This window comes from Vulpes vulpes, chromosome 12 (genome assembly GCF_048418805.1).
Source record: "Vulpes vulpes isolate BD-2025 chromosome 12, VulVul3, whole genome shotgun sequence".
NCBI lineage: Eukaryota > Metazoa > Chordata > Mammalia > Carnivora > Canidae > Vulpes > Vulpes vulpes.
In genome coordinates, this window is record NC_132791.1 from 74,831,367 (window position 1) to 74,856,073 (window position 24,707).

The following is a 24,707-nucleotide window of genomic DNA, read 5'->3' on the forward strand; positions in this document are numbered from 1 at the left end:
ATATTGAGTAATGGTAATGTGAGATACAGCAACTCATTTCACCAGGGCTTATGCTTATAAAGAGAAAGTCAGGCGGAACTAATGGCACTATTTAAATTATTTTCTTCCCTTTCTTCTATTTCTCCCAACTTTGTTTTCAATAACATTTGCTAGAATTATTCATTTTCGAGTTGAAATAAAACTTGAAGCTATGTGAAGAAAATGGCCATCGTGCAAGAACAATCTCAGTTTCACCTCTTCCTTCATTTTCTCCTTCCTTCCTATGTTCCTTTCCTTCCATTCCTTCCTTCCCTTCCTTTCCTTTCTTCATCCCTTTCTTAATAGCAGAAAGCCCTCAAGGTCCATCCATGTTATGGCAAATTGCAGGATTCCCTTCTTTTTTATGATTGAATATATGTACCATATATATGTACCCCATTTTCTTTATCTATTCATCCACTGATGGACACTTGGGTTCTCTCCATTTCTTGACTATTGTAAATAATGCCACAATGAACATAGGGTTGTGGATGTCTTTCAAAGATAGTGTTTCATTTCTTTTTGGTAAATACCCAAAAGTAGAATTGCTAGATCACATGGTATTTCTCTTTTTAACTTTTTAAGGAGCCTCCATATTATATTCCATAGCGGTTGTACCAATTTATATTCCCACCAACAGTGCACAAGGGTTCCCTTTTCTCAATTCCACCTTTTAGAGCAGATATGAATTTCAGTAATACTAAAGGAATTGGAAAGACAGAAGTTAATTCCACAAACCAAAAAACTGGTACTGGAGAAAACACAACAGTGATGATTGAGCATGCTAACGCCACCCTCCACCCCCATTTAAAGTCTGTATGTTCCACTTAACTCCAAATGTTCTTGGAGGAAACTAGCTCAGGCTCAAGGCACACTGCAACCAATGAGATAGAAAATAAAATTTAAGAGCAGACGGTAAAACTAAGCTAGATGCAGAGTTTAGCCCAGGAGATACACAAAGTTTAAGCTTAGGCTTGTTCGGTAAGCACAATAATTAGGGAGAAGGGATGTGGAAAGAAAGAAGGTACAGATGAACCAGCACACATGTCAGAGAGAAGGTCTGGCTGACTGATGAGAACACAGAGAGCAACAAAAGTGCATCTTGGTTCCTGGATATGTGTTCATAAATGACTATACTCATTCCTTGAAATCTTAGACTAGGATGAGAGCTCTGTCAAAAGTTAGCTAGGCTAGAAAGACTTAGAGTCAGAATAACAGAAGGTTATGATCATTTGCTTAGAAATCAAGCACCTTTGTGTTGGAATTCTGGCTCTGTCACTCATTAGTAATTATAAATATTCATTAGATGGTAACAACAGATAAGCCAATGTTCCAACCCATACAGAGGGATTAGAGAATAAGTCAACCTCTGCTGGAGACTACAGCAGAGGATTTAGTGCAAGAATGCAGGCCTGGAATTGGTGAACATGGGGAACTAGGTGAAGGGTGGGAAGTGGGAGTGGTAGACCCAGGGCTGGTTTCATGGGTGTGCCACTTTTGCTGCCATACGTAGGTTGTGTATTTTGTTTTCAAGCACAGGGTCCCATACTTCTTTAATGCTTTGCTGTCACAATCTTGAAATTCTGAATAATTTTTCATATTTTGCACCAGACCCTACAAATTATGTAGCTGGTCCTAGGTAGGCCATTATGGTCACCAAAGACATTTCAGACACTGAAGATATTGCAAGCAAACACAGATGTTGAGATAAGGCTTCACTGATTATGACTGGCTTAGATTTGTCTTGGTCTTGCATGGCAAGATACAGAATCCAACTCTGAGGATGGAAAAAGGCAAAAACAGGACAAACTAGACAAGGGAACAGGGGATGCTATGAATACCTCAAGACAACAGGTGCAACCTGTAACTCTCCAGTCAAACAGGGAGAAATGGTCACTCTATAAATAAGCTATTCTAGCAAACCATTCTAAAGTTATTCCTACAGGGCAAAGTTGGCAAAAAATACAGAAGATAATGATCATGACCACAAAGTGTGTTCAGAGAAAATTCAAATCTATTTTTGGAGTCAAGGATAAAGGGTAGTTATTATCTTACCTTTGGGAGGATGATCAAAACAGAATAAAATTTTAGGTAGCCAAAATTTATGTTTGAAAAGCTGCTCATATGGTGATAATTGTTGCACCTGTATAGATGAGTACATGAGCTTCATTACACTATTCTCTCTACTTTCATGCATATTTGGAAATTTCATAACAACCATTTTTAAAAGTAAAAAAAACTAATTTAGGTGTTTTTGTTGATATTACATTGAATAAATATTTCTTAAATCTTCTAATAAATTATTTTATTAACAATTTGCTATAAAATACTTTGAAAAATAAATAGGAAAACAACTTGATTTAAGAATGATTTTAGGGGATCCCTGGGTGGTGCAGCGGTTTGGCGCCTGCCTTTGGCCCAGGGCGCGATCCTGGAGACCCGGGATCGAATCCCACGTCGGGCTCCCGGTGCATGGAGCCTGCTTCTCCCTCTGCCTGTGTCTCTGCCTCTCTTTCTCTCTCTGTATAACTATCATAAATAAATAAATAAAATTTAAAAAAAAAAAAGAATGATTTTAGTGTCAAGTGTTCTCAAATTACTCAAGTAAATAAACAGTGTTATTGCCAGAATTTCTATATTAAGGGACTTAGGGATATAAATCTAATCGGAGAAAAAATCAGAAATTCTGTCTTAAAGCTCTGTTTACTTAGAAATCGCATTATTTTTATTTAGATTGCAAAGTTGATTTTGAATGACTTGGGATGAATGTGATGGAACTTATGGGAAATTAAAGCTCTTGTATTAGTTAGAAGAGGTTAGACGGTTCTACAGATCCAAATTAACTCCAAATCTCAGTGGCTTAGGAACAACTAAGGCTTATTTCTGGCTCCTGCTACTGCCTGTCAAGGATTAACAAGGCACTCTGCTCCCCTCACTCACCCAAGGGATCTAGGCCAGTGGAGACTTTGCTACCCAGTAATTGTGCTATCTGGAACACATGGCTTCCTCTATCCCTGTGTCAGGCAATAGAGACTAGAGAATCACACATCGTCTCAAAACATGAGTGACACATCACTTCCACTACCATTTCATTAGCTGAAAATTGCAACATGGCAACCATGACATTTGCAAATGACTGCAGAGGGGATCAAATGGAATATAATCATTTATGACTAGGATATTCACCTAGTCATTCTGTTTCTACTATATCCTAACCACTCCTTTGGACACTGCAAGGAAAGTACTGCTCAGGATTTCTGAGGTCTTCAATCCTAGAATCCTAGAATCTGAGCTACACACTAAATGAGAATTAAAGTGTCATTGATATGTCTGGAAATATTTGTTCAACAAATTAATAATGAAAAGAAGATTATAGGGTGAAATTTCTCTTTTCAAATAGTAAACATTATTCATTTTCATAGAAGAGCCATGATTAATTCAAATGAGTATTAACAATTCGTTCAAACCAGCATAGCTGACCTTTTAACTGCCAATATTTTCCTAGTCATTGGCTATGGATAATAGTAATACTTATTTTAAGATGAATGTTTGTTTTGGTCATCTATTCCTGTATAACAAACTACCTAAGCTCAACTGGGTTGTTTCAGCTGGAGTCTTTTGTGCAATTACAGTAAAATGGTGGCTAGGGTTAGAATCACCTGAAGGCATTTCTTCTCAAAAATCTGGGATACTTCTGCTGAGATGGCTGAAACAGCTGGGAGCTGGCTGGGCATCTCTCTTTCCACACAGATTCTCCACAATTCTAGCTTGGGCTTCTATGTAACATGGCATTCTAAGGATAGCTGGGCTTCTACAAAGCAGTCAGCTTCTCCTACAAGTAAGTATTGCAAGAGCACAAAACAAAAGCTGCAAGGCTTCTTAGCACTTATACTTAGAAGTCCCATGGTGTCACTTCACTGCACTCCATTGAGTCATAGGGCCAGCTAAACTCCAAAGAGAGGAAAGAACCCACAGGTGGGAGTACTAAGAGGCATGGTTAACTGTGGTACCATCTTTGGAGACAAGGTATCATTAATCAGGTATTTCATTTAATCAGACCCTAATTTTCCACATTCTGAATAATCCATTTTCAAATGCAAGTCCAAATTTATGAGTTTATATTATGTCAAGTTCTCTTTCCCACAGTTTTGCCTTATCCTTTAAAAAAAAGAAACCTGTAAATGGGACATGACAGTTTGCAAATGCATAAGAATTAGTATTGCAGATCTTCCCTGATCTCTGGATTTATAATGCTAGGATGCCAACTGGATGTCAACTCTAGTTAAGAATGTTGCCACGTTGCTATTCTGGACAAATTCTCAAATATATGAGTGCAAGTATCAGGAGGAATGCAACAATCGGGGAAGATAGTACAGGTCCTCCATTTTATATGTACAATCATATAAATTGTGTGTTTTTACATATACATATATATGTATATATGTGTGTATACATATCTGTGTGTCTGTATATATATACATATATATGTGTGTGTCTGTATATATATATATATATACACATATATATATATGTGTGTGTGTGTGTGTGTGTGTGTATAATACAGCTGTCTAAAGTAGATACCCTAGCATTAGCATCTAGGCCAAGAATTTCCCTACTTAACAGAAATAATTTATAGAATATAAACATCAGATTAGACCATGTTACTTCACAACCTTAAACTTTACTGAATAAGACAAAAACAAGGCTGCTCCATAACTACATCCAAGCAGAGAGAAAAACAAGACCACTGTCCAAATCACAAAAGTGACCACACATCTCCCTCAGCTAGGTAACAAATGTGACTGCTGCCTCTTTATCACCTACATCTTTAGCCTTGCTCCACTGATCCCATCTTCTGGATAGAATTATTAAGATATCCAATTATATAATTACCCCTACTTCCTAACAGTAGTCGATCCCAAACAAATCCCACTTCCTTATCTCTCACCAAAATCATCTAACCTAAGCCTAAATTCCATAATAAATAAATATAAATTTATTAGGCCAGTTTAGCTGGCCCTATGACTCAGTGGAGTGCAGTGAAGTGACACCATGGGACTTCTAAGTATAGGTGCTAAGAAGCCTTGCATAATAAATAATTCCATAAATTCAATAAGTCCCACCCAACAACACTCAATCTGACACTCAGATTTTACCCTCATTCTGCATGTTATGCTGTCTGTTCTAGAGCAGCAAGCAACAACAAGCAACAATTCTAAATTTGTTTTAACACATGTGTGTTTCTTGTAGTCTCTGGTTGATGAGCATTATAATAATTTTATATAACATATGCAATGTTTTCTATGTACTTAAATTGCAAAGTTGGATAAATGCACACACAGATAAAGGGGGTCAATTTTGTTCAGAATCCTGAACGAGAATAAACTGGAAGTTTACATTTGCCTCCAAGGACTCCAGAGCACCAAGCAACCATACACATGTTCCCAACATTGGTGTTTCATCACTGAAATCTCAGGGCAACCACATTAGTCTCAAATGCGTAATATAGATTACATAAAGTCATAGCATCAGATTGACCAATGACTCAGAGTGTGGACTCTCCTGCCTTCTGGCAGCCTGTACTTCTCCTACCACAATGCTTGTCATCAGGACTAACAGCAGAAAATAGGCGAAATGCATTTACCTCAGTCAACTCACAATTATCAGCTTTGATGTGACCCTCAGTTAAGGAAAAGGTAGAAACTAATGATTTCGAGAAAAGAGAAAAAATATATATATGGATTCCTCTCTTCCTCATTCTATCCCTACTGTTATGTCATATAATTCATTCCATTCATTCAACAAATACTTCATGGGCTCCTACTGCATGCTAAGTATAGAGATTTTCATATACAAGTATGAAAAATTATATAAGACATTCTGGGAAAGATACTCACTGTAGGCTTTTATAAGAGGATTGCACCCAGTTAATTTCTCTTTCCACATGAACACAGTGAAACAACCCATTGCTCTCTTCTTCCCTCATTTAACAGCAACCCTTCCAGATAACCAAGACTTCTGCTGTCAGCCTTGCTTTCTGCTAAGTCTATTTGCTGCTAGAAAATGACACTGGGATACCTGGTTGAATTCTCTTGAGTAAATGGTCACTCCTTAACATACTGCATCTTTTCCTAAATTTCACAAGTTATCTTTTCAGTGAGATGAATTTTAACATTCTCACCTATGAAGGACAACTCTAAACACAAAACTTACAAAGTTACAAAGTTTAAAGGGCTAAAAAGATGCCAATCAATTGACTATTATTGACCAAAACTTTATACTAGGCTTTTAAGACACAATGCTTGGATTGGTGACAATTATCCAAAGGAAAATCTTTCCATTTCTAACTCATATGAAGATACCAACTTCATATTTATAAGGAATGTGCTGAATAGGAGATGGAAGATATGATGGGAAATAAAAAAGTTTTCTAAAGAGAAGTACATAATATTCATAAAAACATTCAATTTCAGTTTCAGATATGAACCAATCACCATTCTTATTTCTGTACACTTATTCAAAATTCAAAATTCAATTCATAATGACTTTTATTTCATACATATTTGTAAGCATATAAAACTTTATGTGCATTCCTTACAAACTGAAAGCATTGGAAAATACTTTTTTTTTTCACAAATAGGTTCTAAAATCAGTCCAAATAAAATACCAAATTGGTACATCTTAAGCAAATGGTGTGTGTGCATTTGGGCAGTGCAGTTGGTTAAGCAGCTCCCTCTTGGTTTTGACTCAGGTGGTGATCTCAGGGCCATGAGACTGAGTCCTGAGTCAGGCTCTGGGCTCAGTCTGAAGTCTACTTGAAACTCTCTCTCCTCTTCCTCTGTCCCTCTCCCCCTGCATGTGCAATAAATAAATAAATAAATAAATAAATAAATAAATAAATCTATCTGTGGGGTTTTTTTTAAAAAACAACCTATTAATGAATACATTAAGATCCATGTTTTGAAAATTGGCTATTTGCAAATAGACCAACCTATACTTGAATGGATATAAGCACTTGTTTCAACAAAGTTAACTGTGCAAAAATAATTTCAGAGTACAAATAGTACCTAAAGGCCAAAAAGTTGTGTTCTGGTCAGTACAAAACAGAAGTATTGGTGAAAATGGTTTTCAGTGGCCTTAGTCTAAAAGCTTCAAGGAGATAGTATTGCCCACTATTGGACAATAGTAAATTGACTAGGATGCAGCCACTCTGGAGAAGAGTATAGAGGTTCCTCAAAAAGTTAAAAATAGAACTACCCTACAATCCACCAATTGTGTTACCAGGTATTTACCCAAAGGATATAAGAATATTAATTCAAAGGGACACATACTCCCTAATGTTTATAACAGCATTATCAAGAGCTAAATTATGGAAACAGCCCAAATCTCCATCGGCTGATGAATGGATATGTGGTATATATACAATGGAATATTACTCAGCCAACAAAAAATAAAATCTTGCCATGTGCAACAAAGTGAATGGAACCAGAGAGTATTATGCTATGTGAAATAAGTCCGAGAAAGACAAATACCATATGATTTCACTCATATGTGGAATTTAAGATAGAAAACAAGCAAGCACTGGGGAAAAAGGAAAAGACAAACTAAGAAAGAGATTCTCGGCTACAGAAACTGATGGTTACAAGACAGGAGGCAGGTGGAGGGACAGGGTTAAATGGGTGATGGGGATTAAAGAATGCACTTGCTGTGAGATCAATGGATATTGTGCAGAAATGTTGAATCACTAAATTGTACACCTCAAATTAATATTACACTGTATATTAATTGGAATTTAAATTAGAAATTTTTAAAATAATAAATATAATTAAATTGACAGGAAAAAAAGCCTAGGGTGCTAGAATGTAACAGAATCAACCCTATGTCACTGGATAAGTTAATTAAATGTTCAAGTTGTCAATTCTCTCACCTATAAAATATTGTCTCCTTATCACAGAGATATTGAGAGGGTTAAATGAGATGATGCATGACAAGAAATTAGCAGACACCGCAGAGTAAGCATTCAGTAAATGTCAGATATGATGATAATAATGAAGAAGGAATGGTGATGATATTAATTCTCAAATGAGCGGATATCTACCTGTACCAATTCACTCATTACAATAGCTATATTTGTATCCATCTGACATCTATAAAAAGTGTTACAAAGACAAATAGAAAAAGGTCTACTTTTCTTAGTGAATATAAATCTATGATAATTTATTTTCTAAACTGTTCTGCTGATGCCAAAAATCAGAAAAAGACATAAAGCTGGGATCCAGGATGGAGTTACCATGGTCCTTTCAACTTCAGGCTGAATATCTGTGCAGGTATTTTCAAAGACTGAAGCCAATAAGCCTATTATATTGCAAACATGAAAGACAAAGGTTTTTGTAATAAACACAAATTTAGAAGGTAAGGATTAGCTCATGAGTGACAAAGAAGAGGAATAATTATTCTGTGCAGGATAGGGGTATAAAAGGATTATCATCCACTAGGCCAGCTCAATAGAATAAATCTCAGAGTTTTCAGCAGCTGCAAGTCTGGTGATCCTGTAAATATTCACATAATGTTTCTAAAGTTAAAACCCACTGTTACATGACAAAAGAATAAAGTGCATCATGTCATGATCGATATATCAATCAGAAAACAAAAAATTGTTGGAAAAAGAGAGCCCATACCAGGCAGTCAAAGAGAAGGAATTTAATACAGGGAACTAGTCATAGGTCTATTAGGAAAGCCAAAAAAGACAGGGAAGAATGAGGAACACAGCCACTGCCCTTGAAGCTATGGGGGAACACAGACAGCATACATAGTGGCCAGAATCCAGGGCTGCCTCATAGTAGCTGAATCCACACAGAGGCTCATGGGAACATGGAGATACACTGCCCAAAGCAAGCAACAGAGGGGAGAAACATCCTGGTTTTTTTTCCCTTTCTCTTTCCAACCTGTTAATGATGCCTCCAACTGGGAGAACCTATTTAGTAGTCAGTTAACAAGGGAGCCTGGGAAAGCAAATGGCAAGAGATGCCCATGGAGTAGATCTGAAAGCAAACCAACAAATGATCAGCACAACAGGTAAACACCAAGAAAATTTACCTAATATAAAAAATGTATTGCTCCTTTTAGTTACGGTTAAAGGGGATTCTCAATGCAAAAAAGATATCACCAATATCAGTTTTATCAGGCTACCATTTGGAAACACCATCAAATTAAGCCTTCTAATCAAAATGGCACTGTTAAGATTGAAAGTCTGCCAATATAACCACATTTCTTTCAAAAGATGAAAAGACAAAAATGAAACCCATTTTTGGTAGCTCTTCTGCTCCTGTATTTCATAGACAGGTAAGAATTCAGAGAACACACTGGAAAATGTACGGGATGGCTGCCATTTTAATTTGGCTTGGATATCAAAAATTATAAGAAAACCATCTAATCATTCCCAGATTTCACTTAAAAAGGTAATTGTACTGTTGGAGAACTAAAAGGTTATATTCTAAGAATTAAGGACTGTCCCAAATACTACCCTGTCTTCACTTTTCTCATTTCATTGCCACATGTAAAAAGTCTGCAGGACCAGCAGAGAGTCACAGATTCACATTAGACTATTTCACTGGGAAGTTCTCAAAATGATTGTACTGGCTTACAAGACTGAGTAAGTTCTGCGGGGGAAAATCAGGGAATTGTAGACCAACTGAAATCACATAACCTTGGACAACATAATCTCTGTGTCTCATTTTCCTTGACTAGGAAGATTAGATTAGAACCGCTCTCCATCTTTAGAGTGAGGGCAGAGATGTGACCTGTGACTTGCTCAACCCAGTCTTTGAGAGGTATGAGAATAGATATCAAAAACACTGATTAAAACCCAGTGTGCATTTTTAAGAAGTGGAAGAAGTAAAAGAAAACTGACTATTTGAAGCAATCTCCCTAAACCAGTACCACTGCCCATATTTCTGGGTCACCTTTTCTCTTAGCTCACGCTCACAAAGCAGTATATCCTTCCAAAGTTAACAGAAACTACAGCATCCATGCAACGCTGATGCCAATGGAGGCAGAACCATCACCTCAACTTTTTCTCACCAACCAATCAATATAAAAAAAGGCACTGCAGGGCACCTGGGTGGCACAGTCAGTTAAGCAACCAACTCTTGGTTTTGGCTCAGGTCATAATCTCAGGGTTGTGAGATCAAGCTCCACACTGGCCTCCCTACTCAGCAATGTGCACCCCCCAATGTGTGCACACATGTGCATGCTCTCTCTCTCTCTCTCACGCGTGATATCTCTTTCTCTTTCAAATAAATAAATAGATAAATAAATAAATAAATAAATAAATAAATCTTTAAGAAAAAATAGACTGTGATAAAATATTGCATAATGGAAGAATTTCTTTTTCTCTTATTAAATTAATATTTTTGTTGATAAGTATCAATTTCTTACAAAGAAATTGTGAAGGATGAAAGGGAGTATACAAAGACTGCTCACATTATGCTAATGTTGGAGTAAATTATCACCAATACTGTGTCTACAGAAAGTCAATAATACACGGGAGAAAACGTGAATATAAACCATTGATAACGTGCATCTGCTAGTCACTGCAGCCTGCCCAAGTGACCTGAAAACTCTAAGAGAGACTTCTGACCAATAGAGCAAAAGACAACAAAATTTCTTGTTGGTCTCATAACTAGAAGAAGGCAGCTTGAATTCAAGTTCTACCCAGTTTTTAGAGTATAAAGTTAGTGTTCTCGCCACGTGCTGTTTCATTATTTTTTAATTAATTTTTATTGGTGTTCAATTTACCAACATACAGAAAAACACCCAGTGCTCATCCCGTCAAGTGTCCACCTCAGTGCCTGTCACCCATTCCCCTCCAACACCCGCCCTCCTCCCCTTCCACCACCCCTAGTTCGTTTCCCCGAGTCAGGAGTCTTTATGTTCTGTCTCCCTTCCTGATATTTCCCAACATTTCTTTTCCCTTCCTTTATATTCCCTTTCACAATTATTTATATTCCCCAAATGAATGAGAACATACACTGTTTGTCCTTCTCCGATTGACTTATTTCACTCAGCATAATACCCTCCAGTTCCATCCACGTTGAAGCAAATGGTGGGTATTTGTCATTTCTAATTGCTGAGTAATATTCCATTGTATACATAAACCACATCTTCTTTATCCATTCATCTTTCGATGGACACCCAGGCTCCTTCCACAGTTTGGCTATTGTGGCCATTGCTGCTAGAAACATCGGGGTGCAGGTGTCCCGGAGTTTCATTGCATCTGAATCTTTGGGGTAAATCCCCAACAGTGCAATTGCTGGGTCGTAGGGCAGGTCTATTTTTAACTCTTTGAGGAACCTCCACACAGTTTCCCAGAGTGGCTGCACCAGTTCACATTCCCACCAACAGTGTAAGAGGGTTCCCTTTTCTCCGCATCCTCTCCAACATTTGTTGTTTCCTGCCTTGTTAATTTTTCCCATTCTCACTGGTGTGAGGTGGTATCTCATTGTGGCTTGGATTTGTATTTCCCTGATGGCAAGTGATGCAGAGCATTTTCTCATGTGCATGTTGGCCATGTCCATGTCTTCCTCTGTGAGATTTCTCTTCATGTCTTTTGCCCATTTCATGATTGGATTGTTTGTTTCCTTGGTGTTGAGTTTAATAAGTTCTTTATAGATTTTGGAAACTAGCCCTTTATCTGATATGTCATTCGCAAATATCTTCTCCAATTCTGTAGGTTGTCTTTTAGTTTTGTTGACTGTATTCTTTCTGTGTAAAAGCTTCTTATCTTGATGAAGTCCCAATAGTTCATTTTTGCTTTTGTTTCTTTTGTCTTTGTGGATGTATCTTGCAAGAAGTTACTGTGGCCGAGTTCAAAGAGGGTGTTGCCTGTGTTCTCTTCTATGATTTTGATGGACTCTTGTCTCACATTTAGATCTCTCATCCATTTTGAGTTTATCTTTGTGTATGGTGAAAGAGAGTGGTCCAGTTTCATTCTTCTGCATGTGGATGTCCAATTTTCCCAACACCATTTATTGAAGAGACTGTCTTTCTTCCAATGGATAGTCTTTCCTCCTTTATCGAATATTAGTTGACCATACATTTCAGGGTCCACTTCTGGGTTCTCTATTCTGTTCCATTGATCTATGTGTCTGTTTCTGTGCCAGTACCACACTGTCTTGATGACCACAGCTTTGTAGTACAACCTGAAATCTGGCATTGTGATGCCCCCAGCTATGGTTTTCTTTCTTAAAATTCCCCTGGCTATTCGGGGTCTTTTCTGATTCCACACAAATCTTAAAAAATTTGTTCTAACTCTCTGAAGAAAGTCCATGGTATTTTGATAGGGATTGCATTAAACGTGTAAATTGCCCTGGGTAACATTGACATTTTCACAATATTAATTCTGCCAATCCATGAGCATGGAATATTTTTCCATCTCTTTGTGTCTTCCTCAATTTCTTTCAGAAGTGTTCTATAGTTTTTAGGGTATAGATCTTTTACCTCTTTGGTTAGGTTTATTCCTAGGTATCTTATGCTTTTGGGTGCAATTGTAAACGGGATTGACTCCTTAATTTCTCTTTCTTCAGTCTCATTGTTAGTGTATAGAAATGCCATTGATTTCTGGGCATTGATTTTGTATCCTGCCACGCTACCAAATTGCTGTATGAGTTCTAGCAATCTTGGGGTGGAGGCTTTTGGGTTTTCTATGTAGAGTATCATGTCATCTGCGAAGAGGGAGAGTTTGACTTCTTCTTTGCCAATTTGAATGCCTTTAATGTCTTTTTGTTGTCTGATTGCTGAGGCGAGGACTTCCAGAACTATTTTGAACAGCAGTGGTGAGAGTGGACATCCCTGTCTTGTTCCTGATCTTAGGGGAAAGGCTCCCAGTGCTTCCCCATTGAGAATGATATTTGCTGTGGGCTTTTCGTAAATGGCTTTTAAGATGTCGAGGAAAGTTCCCTCTATCCCAACACTCTGAAGTGTTTTGATCAGGAATGGATGCTGTATTTTGTCAAATGCTTTCTCTGCATCTAATGAGAGGATCATATGGTTCTTGGTTTTTCTCTTGCTGATATGATGAATCACACTGATGGTTTTACGAGTGTTGAACCAGCCTTGTGTCCCGGAGATAAATCCTACTTGGTCATGGTGAATAATTCTCTTAATGTACTGTTGGATCCTATTGGCTAGTATCTTGTTGAGAATTTTTGCATCCATGTTCATCAGGGATATTGGTCTGTAATTCTCCTTTTTGGTGGGGTCTTTGTCTGGTTTCAGAATTAAGGTGATGCTGGCCTCATAGAACGAACTTGGAAGTACTCCATCTCTTTCTATCTTTCCAAACAGCTTTAGTAGAATAGGTATGATTTCTTCTTTAAACGTTTGATAGAATTCCCCTGGGGAGCCATCTGGCCCTGGACTCTTGTGTCTCGGGAGGTTTTTGATGACTGCTTCAATTTCCTCCCTGGTTATTGGCCTGTTCAGGTTTTCTATTTCTTCCTGCTCCAGTTTTGGTAGTTTGTGGCTTTCCAGGAATGAGTCCATTTCTTCTAGATTTCCTAATTTATTGGCGTACAGCTGTTCATAATATGTTTTTTAAATCGTTTGTATTTCCTTGGTGTTGGTAGTGATCTCTCCTTTCTCATTCATGATCTTATTAATTTGAGTCTTCTCTCTCTTCTTTTTAATAAGGTTGGCTAATGGTTTATCTATCTTATTAATTCTTTCAAAGAACCAACTCCTGGTTCTGTTGATCTGTTCCACAGTTCTTTTGGTCTCGATCATTTAGTTCTGCTCGAATTTTAATTAACTGTCTTCTTCTGCTGGGGGTGAGGTCCATTTGTTGCTTTTTCTCTAGTTCCTTTATGTGTAAGGTGAGCTTTTGAATTTGAGTTCTTTCCAGTTTTTGAATGGATGCTTGTATTGCGATGTATTTCCCCCTCAGGACTGCTTTTGCTGCATCCCAAAGATTTTGAACGGTTGTATCTTCATTCTCATTAGTTTCCATGAATCTTCTCAATTCTTCCTCAATTTTCTGGTTGACCTTTTCATCTTTTAGCCGGATGGTCCTTAACCTCCACGTGTTTGTGGTCCTTCCAAACTTCTTGTTGTGATTAAGTTCTAATTTCAAGGCATTATGGTCTGAGAATATACAGGGAACTATCCCGATCTTTTGGTATCGGTTCAGACCCAATTTGTGACCCAGTATGTGGTCTATTCTGGAGAAAGTTCCATGTGCACTTGAGAAGAATGTGTATTCAGTTGAGTTTGGATGTAAAGTTCTGTAGATATCTGTGAAATCCATCTGGTCCAGTGTATCATTTAAAGCTCTCGTTTCTTTGGATATGTTGTGCTTAGAAGACCTATCTAGTATAGAAAGAGCTAGATTGAAGTCACCAAGTATAAGTGTATTATTATCAAAGTATTTCTTCAGTTTGGTTATTAATTGGTTTAAATATTTGGCAGCTCCCACATTCGGGGCATATATATTGAGGATTGTTAAGTCCTCTTGTTGGATAGATCCTTTGAGTATGAGATAGTGTCCCTCTTCATCTCTCACTATAGTCTTTGGGGTAAATTTTAATTTATCTGATATAAGGATGGCTACCCCTGCTTTCTTTTGAGGACCATTTGAATGGTAAATGGTTCTCCAACCTTTTATTTTCAGGTTGTAGGTGTCCTTCTGTCTAAAATGAGTCTCTTGGAGACAGCAAATAGATGGGTCCTGCCTTTTTATCTAGTCTGAAACCCTGCGCCTTTTGATGGGTTCATTAAGCCCGTTCACGTTCAGAGTTACTATTGAGAGATATGAGTTTAGTGTCATCATATCTATTCAGTCCTTGTTTTTGTGGATTGTTCCACTGAACTTCTTCTTAAAGGGGAATTTTAAGAGTCCCCCTTAAAATTTCTTGCAGAGCTGGTTTGGAGGTTACATATTCTTTCAGTTCCTGCCTGTCTTGGAAGCTCTTTATCTCTCCTTCCATTTTGAATGAGAGCCTTGCTGGAGAAAGTATTCTTGGTTGCATGTTCTTCTCATTTAGGACCCTGAATATATCCTGCCAGCCCTTTCTGGCCTGCCAGGTCTCTGTGGAGAGGTCTGCTGTTACCCTAATATTCTTCCCCATAAAAGTCAGGGACTTTTTTTCTCTTGCTGCTTTAAGAATCTTCTCCTTATCTTTGGAATTTGCAAGCTTCACTATTAAATGTCGAGGTGTTGAACGGTTTTTGTTGATTTTAGGGGGGGATCTCTCTATTTCCTGGATCTGAATGCCTGTTTCCCTTCCCAGATTCGGAAAGTTTTCAGCTATGATTTGTTGAAATACATATTCTGGCCCTCTGTCCCTTTCGGCGCCCTCGGGAACCCCAATTAATCGTAGGTTTTTCTTCCTCAGGCTGTCATTTATTTCCCTTAATCTATCCTCATGGTCTTTTAATTGCCTGTCTCTTTTTTCCTCAGTTTCCCTCTTTGCCATCAACTTGTCTTCTATGTCACTCACTCATTCTTCCACCTCGTTAAGCCTCGTCCTTAGGACTTCTAGCTTGGATTGCATCTCATTGAATTGATTTTTAATTTCTGCTTGATTGGATCTAAATTCTGCAGTCATGAAGTCTCTTGAGTCCTTTATGGTTTTTTCTAGAGCCACCAGTAGCTGTATAATAGTGCTTCTGAATTGGCTTTCTGACATTGAATTGTAATCCATATTTTGTAACTCTGTGGGAGAGAGGGCTGTTTCTGATTCTTTTTTTTTTTGAGGTGAGGTTTTCCTTCTAGTCATTTTGCTCAGTGCAGAGTGGCCAAAAACAAGTTGTATTGGGAAAAGGAGAAAAAGAGAGAGAAGGAAAGAAAAGAGAAAAAGAAAAAAGAGAAAGAAGAAAAAAAAGGGGGAAAAAGAGAAGAAAAAGAGAAAGAAAAAGAAAGAAAGGAGAAAAAAGGGGGGTGGGGTGGCGGAAGCAATCAGAAATCAAGAAGAAAGAGAGGGAAAAAAAAGCACAAAACAAAACAAAAACAAAAAAACAAAAAAAAAACACGGGGGAGTATCTTCCGATTCTGTATACTTTAAGTCCCTTTACTTCCCCTGGAACTGGTCCCTGTCGCTGGTCTTCTGGGGGAGGGGCCTGCTGTGCTGATTCTCAGGTGTTAGCACTTGGGGAGCTGCTCTGCCCCTGCCTGGTGCAGGGCTCAGTGGGGGTTGTTCACCCCGTGAGGCCCACAGTGGCGGGGGCAGCTCTGGGACCCTGGAGTCAGCTCCCGCAGTAGCTCCGGGGCTCTCAGTCTGCAGGGCCTGGGGGCTCCGGGGCGGGGCCGCTGATCTGCTCAGTTCCAGGCAGGGGCGTCCTTGCTGTCCTGGGCCCTCCCGGCCTCTGCCTGTCCCGGGGGAGGCCGGGTCCTGGGCTGTGTCCCGGCGCCCTGTGCTCCGGGGCCTGCGCTGTTGGATTCGCGCTCCCGCCGCGCAGCCCCCTCCGCGGAGCCGCCGCCCGAGCCCCTCCGAGCTGCTCCGGGTCCCGCCGTGCCCGCTGCAGCCCTTAGGGAGCTCGGCGCACTCTCCCGAGGCGCAGGTGCCTGTTAGTGTCCCAGGGAGCCCGAGGGCATCCCCGCCCTCCTGGGTCCTGCTCTAACTTCCTGCGGGCCCCTTTCCGCGGGAAGGTTGGTGCAGCTCCTGCTCCTCCGGGACGGGGCTCTCCTGTCCTGGGGACACTCGCCCCGGCCTCAGCCCGGCTCCTCGGGGCCCCTCCCCCTTGGAGGCCTTTTGTGTCCTTATTTCTTTTTCCCCGTCTTCCTACCTTGATAGAAGCGCGAACTCTTCTCACTGTAGCGTTCCAGCTGGACTCTCCCCAAATCTCAGGCCGAATTTGTAGATTTTCAGGATGATTTGAAGGTTATCCAGGCAATTCGTTGGGGACAGGTGATTTGGGGACCCTACTCTTCCGCCGTCTTGCTCCTCCTCCTCACTTTCTGTTTTTCTAAATGAATTACCCAGTGTTTGCAGCTCCAAAAATTACCACAATCTTAGACTCTCTCTCAACTTACTCTCTGTTTCATTTCTTTTAAAATACATTCTCCTCGGCAAGTATAATAATATAAACACTAGAGCCAAAACATCTGGATTCAACTCTCAGTTTGTACTCACTGTTTGACCGTGCAAGTCACCTGAATTCTCTCTGTCTCAACTTTCTTTTCAATGAGACTAGAATAATAATTTTCATGTCATGGTATTCTTGTGAGGATCAAATATGGTAATAGGTGTGAAGCATTTTGTACAGTAAGGTGCTATCCACATATGGGCCTTAATTCAATAAGCAGAAAATAAGGCATGTTATTCTAAGTTTCTATGTGAAACCAAACTGGTATAAAAATATCCACATTAATCAATGAGGTTATTTGAGTCAGTTATTACATAGAGACTGTTCATCTTGGGAAAGACCTGACCATACTATTGCTACCAGTTTCATGCTCAGTTTCATGAGCTTGTAAAATGCCACAAATTCACTGTAGATTAGCTCATCCACAGCCATTCTTAACACCATTTTTCTTGTCTGGTTCTACCACAGAGGCTGAAAAAACCATCTAACCACTTTTTCAGTATTCCCTCCCTGTACTCCTGGCCAATGAAATAGAAATATAATTTTGGAGAGGCAGGAGGTGAAAGAGTTCTGGGAAACCCTTTGCTCTTCTGATAAAAAGGAAAAGATAAGGCTTGGGTCTTCACCACCATTATTCCTTCCCTCTAAATACAGATACACTACATGGAACTGTAGCAACCATTCTGTGACTGTGAGGAAAAAAGGCCAAGAGAAGAGCAGAGGTGCTAACTCTAATTGGTCTTCTTATGCAGCTTAACCACAACCACAGGATTTTTGCCTAAATCCTCCTTGTGTAACTGACTATAATCACATTTTCTATCACTTGCGGAAAGTTGTGGATGTTTAATGGCAGACGCATGAAGAGTGAAATGATTGGTATGTTTGGGGGATGATCGATACACCAATACAGTACTGCCAACTCCTATATTCCCCATCACTGCATTGCATCTGCCTTTCAGAATCCCTGTGTAATTTCTATGGTGTTCCTGACAGCTTTCCTGAATCTCTGCCACAGGGAGGTTGGCTTACTAGCTAAATGCTGTGGTCTGTCTGTTCAATTCAACTTCCCTCTAGCATCTGCCCATCAGAGGAGGCAGAGTCAGGATCAGCCCTCCTGCCCCACTGAGGCTGATGGGATTGGACTCTATAGCACAGTGTGAGAAGCATTCTGATTTCAACTTGGATAAAGGGAGCACTATCAAATAAGTAGCTGGAAATTAAACTAAAAGTTTAATCATATTCCCTCATTGAGAAGCAGTAGCAATGAATTTCAAACGTATACCAGTGCACAACCATGTACCTTCTCTAATGCCATTTTCCTAATTGTGAAATAAGAATAATTTAGATAGTCCCCATGCTCCCTCCTTATCCAGCCCCAAATCTATTAAATTAAATTATTCTACACTTTCAGAGTACATAAATTACTAATGATAGTGGCAACACTGAATTTCCATGGAAAGATTTGATTGCTTTCAGTATTATGTATCTAAAATATCAAAAAAAAAAATCTGAAACCTCTGTTAACTAGAAAATGCTAGTAATGCAGAAGAGCCCATTGCCTGAATATTATAGCAACTCCCAGCTTCCCTGCATTTTTAGGAAGGGGCCATTGGCTGCTTTTCTAGCCCAACAATTTGGGTTTCAGCAGAATCTCTTCAAGTCTTCTTATATCATAAGCTTTTGGAATTCACCCTCAGACTAATTTTTGAGACATCATATATTGAGAAGGTAACTTATCCTACTTATAAACCACAACACAGTTTCTAAAATTGTAACAATAATGGTTATACCTGTTATCAGGAAAACAAAACTTTGTGTTTTTTTAATCGAGATATAATTGACATATAACATTACATAAGTTTAAGGTATTAGAGTTGATACATCTAATATTGTAATATGGTTACCACTATACTGTTTATATTTTATATAAAATATGTATGTTATATATAACAAATATATCTCTTCTTTATTCACTCATCTGTTGACAGATGCCTGTTAGTTCCATATCTTGGTTAGTGTGTATAATTCTGCAATAAACACCAACTATAAATATCTCTTCCATATCCTGTTTTCCTTTTTTTTTCTTGGATGTATACCCAGAAGTGGAATTACTAAAGCATATGGAAGTTCTATTTTTCATTTTTTGAGCAAAATTCATACTGTTTTCCATAGTGGCTGCACCATTCCCACCAGCAGTGGGCACAAGTGTGCCCTTTCTTCCACATCCTAACCAACACTTATTATCTCTTCTTGAAAGATTTGGTTTTCTAATCAAAATAAAATTATGGTAGTCAAATTCAAGACACGAGCATAATATTCAAAAAATATTTTAAAGAAAAGTGAGATGTGTGACCTGCAGAATCTGAACCAAATTATTAAGGAACCTTGACATAGGAAGGAGATAAAATGGGTATTTGTAGATTTGAAGGCAAAAAAAACCGAAAAAGCAAAAAAGCAATGTGAAGTGTACAACTCTTCCTTCTTGGTAAGTGTCACAATACTTCCATGCCCACGCTTAACTTTCTCCTAAAGGTCACACTGTTCTTCAGCACTGACACAAGTATAATTAACTGTGTAATGGTAATTGCAGTCCATTGTGATTCACACATTTCATGTCCTTTCTAGTGCTAAGGATAAATGTAAAAGGCCAGAGAAACAACAAAATAATGGTCATTATTAATTACAAATTTTAAAGACATGACCATGTCCCCAGAATGGTAGCATAGCTTCTGATGGATGTGACTATATTCAAAAATCCAGTTTCATAGCACAAAACACAAAATCTGGTTGGGTTTCCTTGTTATCTTTTTGAATGAACTAGCCATAATGCATGGTTTGTATTTCAGCCTGGATGAAAACAAACTCACTTGACAAACCAGATAAGTAATTGATCATATCCTTCCTTCTCCCCATCCTAGTGTCCTCAGCAACCAGTGGTTAATCAGAGGGCAGTATCCAGATCAGAATAATGAGGCATGCTGCTTTAAAATGCAAATTATTTGACCCCAGGAATTTACCAATCTCTGGAAGTGGGATCCAGCAATTTGCATTTTTAAGAGGCTCTTCAGTTGTTTCATATTTAATCTTGGAAGCAAGGAAACATCCCATAATACTTCCAGCACACACTTGTACTGCTATATGCATCCATTGAAGAACAAGGGTGATGATGAGTAGAGGTATGAAGATTCAAGGATATTATCGATAATAGTCTTCTCTAAACAGAGAAAATGACTCTCAAACTCCAGAGAAATATTTCTGGAAATTATGGGAAGATGCTTGAGGGGAAAAAAAATCTGATTTTTAATCTACTGATATAGATTGAACCTTGAACCACCACAGCCCCATTAAATGACTGGCTAAGGGTTTCAGTTTAGATATCCAATTCTTGCCCTTAGAAAACCTTCCCTGAAAAAAAAAAAAAAAAAAAAAGAAAACCTTCCCTGAATACCAAGAATAGGCTACCATCTTGCTATGTTTCCAGCACATTTACACTTGCCTCTTAGCAAAAACTTCTATACTCTCTCATAATTGCCTTCTAAATGCAGTTTTCTCTTGTAGACTGTACATTCCACAAGCTTACAAGGGAGGACGATAATACCATAATACCTCCCTGGGGAATTAATGAGTCACCTAAATTGCCATATATATCAATCCAAGTGAACAATTTGGTTCTAACTCTTTAGAAAACTAGCTCAAAACTTAGAGTGTCAATGAACATCTTAAGTAAAACTTTGACTTGTAAACATAGGATAGTCCCAAAGATAGAAATTTTAAAAAGTATCTGAGGTCGCGCGTGTGTGTGTGTGTGTGTGTGTGTGTGTTGTGGAAAACTGACTGGCTGACTACTTCCCACATTCTTCTGCATTCTCTACCTCCCCTCATCCCTACGCTAGCAGTGATTGTTACTTTTGGAGCTTGTGGTATGAAAACCATCTATTAGGAAGTTATGGATGAGGTCATTACCTCCAGTAAATATCAAGTCACTAACATATCTGAAACTTAGAGCTCAAAGTTAATTTCATTGGCCACATTAGCAAATTAATGATTTTCTGCCAAAGTGTCTGAGAAAAACATGCATAGTGATATCAGAGATTGTCAGAGTTCTTTTACACAAAAGAAACCTTGAATTCCCCCATTAGTAGCCTATAATTATTGGTGATTATTGGCCAAATAGATCAATTCTGGAATAATATAGGAGGGGACCACACCAGGATGTGAATAGCAGGACACAAGGATCATCAGAGAACATCTTAGAGGCTACATGCCACATAAAGTAGGTAGAAAGAAATTGGGCAAGTGGATTCTTCTCCTTCTGGATCTGATACTACTTATAAGGCATTAACCAAGTCATTTATGCTCATCTATAAATTGGGGAGGTTGTACTAAATTCTAACCTGCTGTAGAAATGTGAATCTATCAATATTCACACATTCCTTTAAATATTTTCAATACATATTCATATCAGTGATGCCACACAGTGGACAATGTTAAGTGCAAAGGACCTGCCAAGTGCAAAGGCACTGACTGTCCTCTGAGGACAGTCAGATTTTCCAGAGCTTAGATACTACCAATGTACTATAATCTACAAGGCTTTTCAAAGCTTGGACATTTCAAAGCCTGAGGAGGGGGTAGTGATGGATAAATTTTAAGAGTGGTTTGTTCAACTGTTCATCAGATTAAAACTTGCTCTTCCTGTGTCCCAAACTTTCCTTCATCATAGGGAGACAAGTAACTCTCAGAAGTTTCTCCTTTAAAAACATATCTCAGGACACTATACAACCCTCCATTATTACCTTGGATTTCCTCCCACCTCTTCATCTTATCACAATACAGTGGGAAGACCAAATTCTCCTCTGCACACATAGCACCAGATGCCACCTCAGCTGCAATGATCCTCCAAACCATGGGCACTTGTGACAAGGCTCTGATCTAGCCATTTAGTTCTGGGTAGCAAGGTGAACATGGCCACAATGTTGTTATGAATCAGGTTTGTCCCCCATGCTAATTGCCAAGTACAAAACACTCCTGGCATGCACACTTTCCAGGATGAGTATGTTTAGAAGTAGAAAACTTCTGAAGTCTTTGCTCTATGACTGGATGGAATAGGTCAGAGAGAATGCTTTTATGACTCTTTCCGACAAGTCCTCATGTGGCTGATCCTTCCTGTGGGCATAAAAGACACAAAGAAGCAGAAAAATGTACTTCAATTTTTCTTCTCTTTAGGAAACTGAAGATTTCATAATTCTTAAAATAAGACCGCCTGGGCGGTCACCATGACCCAGCAGGGCGCAGCGCTGCAGAATTATAACAACGAACTGGTCAAGTGCATCGAGGAGTTGTGCCAGAAGCGGGAGGAGTTGTGCCGGCAGATCCAGCAGGAGGAAGATGAGAAGCAGCGGCTGCAGAATGAAGTGAGGCAGCTGACCGAGAAACTGGCCCGCGTCAACGAGAACCTGGCCCGCAAGATTGCCTCTCGAAACGAGTTTGACCGGACCATCGCGGAGACAGAAGCTGCCTACCTCAAGATCCTGGAGAGCTCGCAGACTCTGCTTAGTGTCCTGAAGAGGGAAGCTGGGAACTTGACCAAGGCCACAGCCTCAGAGCAGAAGAGCAGCGGGGCTAAGGACAGCTGATGGGGCCGTTCTGGGGAGGGGCCTGCCTCTACCGAGCCCGGCAGCGGCTGGGCCTCCGACTATCATCAGCGTCTTTACTCTTCTTGGCACCAGCTGGCCCCCTTTCAGTGTCTCAGGTACCAAGAGGCTGTTGCCAAGCTCCACCTGCCCCAGGTGACAAGGAAACCCCTGAGCACAGCCCAGCAGGTGGGGGTCCCAGCCTTGTACTCATGCAGGACTTGGGGAGTGCAGGCTCTGGGTCAGTTCTGTTCAGGGCCTGAGGTCGCCACTGCCCCCCATCCCGGTGCTGCCAGAAAGGCCCTGTTCCCTTGTCTCAGCACCATGGGAGTGGCCTCACCTTGCTATCCCAGCCAGGGAAGTGGACAAAGGGCAGGGGCCCTGCACCTCAGAGCTTGTCCTGGTGGCCTGTGACTGTCAATAAAGCTTGGGTTTGTAAAGAAAAAAAAAAAAAAAGTTTTAAAACTTTATAAAGCAATAACCATATCCCATCAAAGTACTCATGAGTAAATTGGGAGTGAAGTTAATTCTTCCAAGTACAGGAATCCCTGGGTGGCGCAGCGGTTTGGCGCCTGCCTTTGGCCCAGGGCGCGATCATGGAGATCTGGGATTGAATCCCACGTCGGGCTCCCGGTGCATGGAGCCTGCTTCTCCCTCTGCCTGTGTCTCTGCCTCTCTCTCTCTCACTGTGTTCCTATCATAAATAAATAAAAATTAATAATAATAATAATAAAATAAAAATAAATAAAAACATACGAGGAGGGGGCTGAGGTGAAGAATTAAGCCTAATTTTAAGAGAATGAGATTTAGGACCAACACATGTAAAAGCATTCACGAGCCTTAAATCACAAAAAAAATTAACTGCCCAATGCAATGAAATGGAGTAAATTTCAAGAAATTGTGGAAAGGCTGCCCTCTTCAGACACATTATTTTTTCTTAAATTGCTATAGGTTTTTCTATAGAAGTTTCTCTCTGGGGGGAAAGGGAGTATAGGGTAAAATATTTAAGTCTGAGCTTTATTCTCATAAATAAATGTCAAACAAGGACATGAAAAAACGTTATTGAGTACCTAGTTTGCCTGTCTGGACTTGCCTGGAATATATATCTTATAAGTATTCCGCATGGCCCTTGAAGCAAGTAAGCAAGCTTCAGAATCCTAAGCGGTAATTAATTAATGGAGCTGTCTGAGGCTGAAATATTTACCTCGGCTGTCACATGTCTAAGTGCATTCAGAATAACCACCTGAAGTCACAATAATTGTCTTTCATGTCATTAGAATTTTAATAACCGTGATGAACTCTACTCTTATTTCACAAAAAAACTCTTGTTTGGGGTTTTAGTCCTGTAATTCTGAATACCCTGAAATGACAAATTAAGAAGAATCCTGTCATAATGAGAGGTATTGTGCTGAGTTGGGACCTTGAGAAGGCACTAACTCTATTGTCAGCAGTTTCCTTAGAATACACCACAGACAGGTACAAGCAAGAGGCAAGTGGAATATTTCGTTTTAAACACAACTTGTTTCTCTACATTTCCTTAAATGGGCTTTCCAAACCCCCCCCCCAAAAAAATTTACTTTTTCAATGACCAAATACAAAGTATAAGTCTAATATAATGAGATGGCTTCCAAGAACCACATGCAAAAACAAATTTCAATTCTTTAGTCAGTCCAGAACAAATTAGAGCAAAAAAAATTTACCAGCAAATCATAAAATACTCCCATTGTATCATCTTCTGGGAGAAGGACAGGAAGAAATTTAGTTTGTAAGGTAGCCTCTTTTGTTTCATAACAATGAAAAGAGAGGGTACATAATATACTCAATTAAACAGAGGTCATTGGAGAGAGAATTTCTAAACATTGTTTTCGAGAAACAGTTTCTTATGAAAGTCGAACTGGAGTCTGCAGGAAAATGGTGTGTGGGGCAATGATAACTACCAATTTACATAATATGTGACATATGCAATATACATGTACTTTT

General features: G+C 39.3%; 1 protein-coding gene across 1 annotated transcript; it reads left to right on the forward strand.

Annotated features, from left to right (window-relative positions):
• The first annotated feature begins 22,361 nt into the window (after positions 1 to 22,361).
• Positions 22,362 to 23,177, forward strand: LOC112912775 (microtubule nucleation factor SSNA1). Its single transcript, XM_072732021.1, has one exon. The coding sequence runs from the start codon at positions 22,371 to 22,373 to the stop codon at positions 22,728 to 22,730; it is 360 nt and encodes a 119-aa protein (XP_072588122.1). The 5' UTR covers positions 22,362 to 22,370; the 3' UTR covers positions 22,731 to 23,177.
• The last annotated feature ends 1,530 nt before the right edge of the window (positions 23,178 to 24,707 follow it).

Coding starts and splice junctions, on each gene's coding strand:
- LOC112912775 (XM_072732021.1), top strand. CDS start 22,371: ATGACCCAGCAGGGCGCAGCGCTGCAGAATTATAACAACGAACTGGTC.